This window comes from Sardina pilchardus, chromosome 12 (assembly GCF_963854185.1).
Source record: "Sardina pilchardus chromosome 12, fSarPil1.1, whole genome shotgun sequence".
Taxonomy (NCBI): Eukaryota; Metazoa; Chordata; class Actinopteri; order Clupeiformes; family Clupeidae; genus Sardina; species Sardina pilchardus.
This window is the reverse complement of record NC_085005.1, coordinates 25,430,453-25,435,230: the sequence shown is the minus strand read 5'-3', so window position 1 is coordinate 25,435,230 and position 4,778 is coordinate 25,430,453. Positions and strand designations below refer to the sequence as shown.

General features: G+C 46.7%; 1 protein-coding gene across 1 annotated transcript in view; it reads left to right on the top strand.

The window, feature by feature from the left end:
• ints9 (integrator complex subunit 9) overlaps positions 1 to 4,267 on the top strand; it is an 18,310-nt gene extending 14,043 nt beyond the window's left edge. Inside the window, exon 17 of the mRNA XM_062550533.1 lies at positions 3,795 to 4,267. Coding sequence (XP_062406517.1) covers positions 3,795 to 3,971 — 177 coding nt within the window. The 3' untranslated portion in view covers positions 3,972 to 4,267. The remainder of the gene's footprint in view (positions 1 to 3,794) is intronic.
• Positions 4,268 to 4,778: the final 511 nt, after the last annotated feature.

Sequence of the window (4,778 nt, the reverse complement as noted above, 5' to 3'; positions counted from 1 at the left end):
GGTATAAAGGCACCGGGGTCTTTGCATTGGATCTAATGGGAACGGTCTGCTCAGCAGGATCTCCTGCTATTATTACTCTTCCCTTTTCCACAGTCGGCACCAACTGTCAAGTCGGAAATAATTCCACTTCTACCATCCATCTATTAAATGCACTCATTTAACATTCACAGTCAACGGTGGAGGAAAAAGTCAATCCTTTGATCATCTCATTCAGAAATCATAAGAGGCTCTTTGAGCGGCAAAGATCTTTTCTAATCACCCAAATGCTCAGGATTTGCCTAAAAGCAGCTTTGGACAGTCAGTGGATGTGGGGAAGACTTCTAGACCTTTCCTAAATTTGCCTAATTTCCGAGAAATCGACTCTCGAATTCCGGGATGTCCTAACATAGCTGTCCCCATTTTTTGTTGAGTGAGTTTTGCCACAGAGCCCTGATTGGATTAAGACTGGAATTGAGTGGAATTTAACCACTCAAAATAGTACATTTCCCCACCCCTCACTTCATTCTGTTATTAATTCACTTTTGTGCTAGGATGCTCTTTGCCTGCAAATCACCTGGCCCGCCCTCTATGATTTCATGATGTCCGATCCCTTTGTGTTGCCCCTAGTGGGTGGAAAAAAAGTACCATTACACCATCACGCAGACAACAAGCCCCATCGTCAACTAGCACACTGTGGCCTCCGCTGCTAGTGCTGTACTGTATGCGGTGAATACCCAAACGCACTGCGATCATCTCAGTGTTCGGTTCCGCGACGCAGTATCTTATGGGCTTGGACACCCAGCAGGAGTCAACAGACAGCCTGCCTGGCAGCGCGCGCTTTGAAGTGGGCTGGGTGTGCATTCGTCCCCAGACTCTACAGCTGATTGGAGGAGACGTGATGGTATGGAGCTGCTCTGTAGCCTCAGGGCTTTTGTCAGGGCAACTTCACCTGGAGAGCTATGACGATTTTCAGGTTTCTATTCGCTGTGTGTGTGTGTGTGTGTGTGTGTGTGTGTGTACACGCTGGCAGACAGATATAGCAGCAGGCTTGGCTGAGGGATATAGATTGTGTCAGTTGCAAACAGGAACAGGTAACACTGGACAGGAAGTGAGCGGAGGAACACGTTTTGGAACGGGCTTTTCTTCTGGGCTCAGTTTGAATGACACTTTTAGGTCGCACCACAGCATTTTCACTCATGCAAGACACTCCTGAGTTTACAGTGAGGAATGGACTAAGATATCCCTTAGCCGTTATTATTTCTCCTCGGCAGCACTGAGAAATATTGAGGACTGTCTCGAGGATACTGCTGCTAAATAAGACCATTGAGGTCATTAATTAACATATATCCATACATATGGTGGACTTCTGTGATTTTGGAGCACAAATAGTTTAAACAAATAATGGTTTACTATTAAAAAAGTGCCACATTGCCAATAACTTATTCAGATGGCTCAGATGTTTCCGAAGCATGTGAAATGGAACAGTACTTCAGCAGGGTTTTTTAACGGTTCTCGAGTTCATGAGAACACAAGTTGAGCACATTGAGAAACGGCCTTGCTCTTCCTGCATTAAGATTTTTTTTTTTTTGATTATTTTTTGGGCTTTTTAATGCCTTTAATGGACAGGACAGTAGAGAGAATGACAGGAAGTGAGTGGGAGAGAGAGTCGGGGTGGGATCCGGAAAGGACCACGGGGCGGGAATCGAACCCGGGTCGCCGGTGTACGGTGCAGGTGCCCCAGCCAGTTGCGCCACTGCCGGGGCCCTGCATTAAGATTTTAAAAGTTTTCCTTTGTTGCTCAGATGCTTTCTCTATTTTTTTATTGTGCTGATCTCACTCCACAGAACAGATGAAATCCTCCTTGTCCCACAGAAAGAAAAAAAAAAACAATTGTCTGGCCAAACCACTGACCCATACCAGTACATAACCCAGAACCACTCCAACTATGCACACGCCATTGACCTCTCACTTATGTGTTGATGTTAGCTACGTGTCATGTGCATTGTAAGCATAAGTAACTGATTAGCTTCTGATGTCAGCCTTAATTAAAACCATGTGGTTGCTGATACTCATGTGGCTTCAGTTAGAGTAGGCTTCCTATTGTGTGACACACTGTCTGCAACACTTTTTGTCCCACCCTATTACATCACGTTACTCTATAAGTAATAAGCACGACCCCAGTTGGCAGTTGGGTTGGCCCCTTGAGCCGTGGATCTGCCCAGTATAAGGTTTCTTTCTGGACATGGGAGATTTTCCTTGCCCCTGTTGTTCCTGGGTGTCCCTTGGTGCCCCCCCCCCCCCAAACACACACACACATACATCATTAACCCCTGCAGCTCTTACTCTTACCCCCCCCCCCGCCCATGCACTTTTTGCTTTTTGCACTTATCCTGCATGTTTATTTGTCACTTATGCATGTGACAAATAAACATGCCTTTTCAGTCTTGTTCCCACTTTTGCGCCTGTGTCCGTTGGGGAGAGGGTAGATATTCTGTTTAATCGTCCTTTGCTTGCCTTCTGAAAGCACCTGAAAGCCCCCTCTGGGATAGAACACCTAAGAGGCTGCTCCTCAGTGTGTTTTTGCCTGTTGTCATCCTCGGGGCGATTTTCATTTATGAATAACCCTGAAGAGACACTTAAATCCTTTCCTGCCAAGGATGTCTTCTCCCTTTTATAAACAGCTCTTTGTGGACCATTAACCTTAAAAACACACACACACACACACACACACACACACCCTGAAGAGCCCTTAAGAGTGTTATCTCCTCATGTGAGACACACCTGAGCCTTTGAGGGTTCCTGCCCTGGGAGAAAAGCCTGCATTCTGTGTGCCGCAGGCGAGAGCGGCATCTCGAAGATGTAGGCGTGCCAGGCCCCGGTTAAAAAAAGAAAGCGGGGGGAACTCATTTATTATCCGACGGCTCGCCTGAGACATTAACTGTGGGGGTAATGAGGGACGTGCAGCCCCGGAGAGCACCCCCCCCCCCCCCCCAACTACCCCCCCTCACCACTCCCCCTACTCCGACATCACCCTACTCCGTCTGGAGATTCAACTGAAGGATCGTTGTGCCACAAAGTCAGACAGTGAAATGAATATCCCAGTAGGGGGAGAGCAAAAGGAAGGGGGGAGAGGAGGAGAAGGAGGAGGAGGGAGAGAGAGAGGGGGGGAGGGGGGGTAATGCACATGGGAAGAGTGATTCAGAGCGCTGAACAGACAAGACTTCTTTTAAATATGTGAAGAGTGGCAGGCGGAATGGAAGGATGGGAGGAATGCTCCAGTGGAATTATGGGAGGTATTAATGGAATGCGGCTGGTAAGTGGTTCTAATGTGCAGTCAATTAGACCCCAGCGCCACAGACGACGAGAGGGGCGTGGTGGGATGTTGTGCTATCAAAGAGTCCAAAACATCACATGCCGGCCTGACACCAGACAGACTTGTGATTCTTTGTGAGGAGGAAAAAAAGCCAAGCCAATGTAGCTTTTTTATACTATGCTACTGTTTTATACTATGCTTTCCTTAGAAAGATTGATTAATGGCCTTTGTGCCCCAACACAGCTGTGAATACGGTGCTTACCGTAATTTCCCGACTATTAGCCGTGGCTTATACATTAATTTAGCAAAATTTCTTCAGCAATGAGGTTGATACACAGGGGCAGTGAATATGGCATTGATATGGTTTTGTGTATTTTAACTAGCCTAAAACACTGTCCTGTGGTTTATGCACAATGTGGCCAATACACAGGAAATGACTGTAGTGCTTTAAAGTATTGATTTTGACCCCTGACCTCTCTCCTTCCCTGGCTTGGCTCGGCAGCACGGCATCGTGGAGGTGAAGGTGGAGGAGACGCCGGACGGCCACATCCTGCACCTGCAGGCCGAGGACACGCTCATCCAGCTGGAGGAGGACGGCACGCACATCGTGTGCGACAACAACGAGCCGCTGCGCACCACCCTGCGAGACCTGGTGCTGCGCTTCCTGCAGAAGTTCTAGAACGAGTTCTAGAGAGAGTTCTAGAGCGAGTTCTAGAGCGCAGACGGTCCACACAGGACATGAAGTGATGTTTTCGGATCATGTGTTGTGTTCTACTGACCAGGCCAGGACCAAGGGTACAGGATACCCATGTCTGTGTGTCAACTGTACTAGTTTCTATGTCATATTTCTGTATCATACCATGTAGGCTAGATTTTTTTTTTTAATGGTCTTTGCCAGGATCTTGTGTATATGTTTTCCCCTTTTTATAGAGCAAAAAAAATAATAATCTCCTTGTAATAAAACACTGTTTGGTCATTTGGTGTGATTGTTTCGGCTGCAGTGAAAATAGTTGTCAAGATCACCTCATTTTGCAGGTATTTTCTCCCCCTAAAAATGTTTGGCTGGGTAGTCATGCTCCACTTCCACCAGCAGAGGGCAGAAATGAGACATTCGTGGCGAGCCACGTCTGTGGCTTTGAGTGGCCAGCCAACTCAGATGTAAAGCTACTGTACACTCATTACCAGACAAGGCTGTCTAAATTTGCTTTATTTCTTAGAGTAGAATATGTTTGGCAATAACTGGACGTTGAAGGTGAGAGCGTTTCATAGCCAACAGAGATTCCAAGTGAGCCGGTGGTGCAATGACATTTGCAAGATGATCTAAAAGTTTGTATTGTGGCGCTCATCTGTTGTGAAAACGTTACACATACAGGCCTAAAGGACACAATGGTTCCCCACATTTTATTGAGTAAACTCTTGAGTAAAGGCCAACTGACACTTTCTTCTTTTTTTTCATAGCCGGAAAGGATTCAGTACACAGTACACT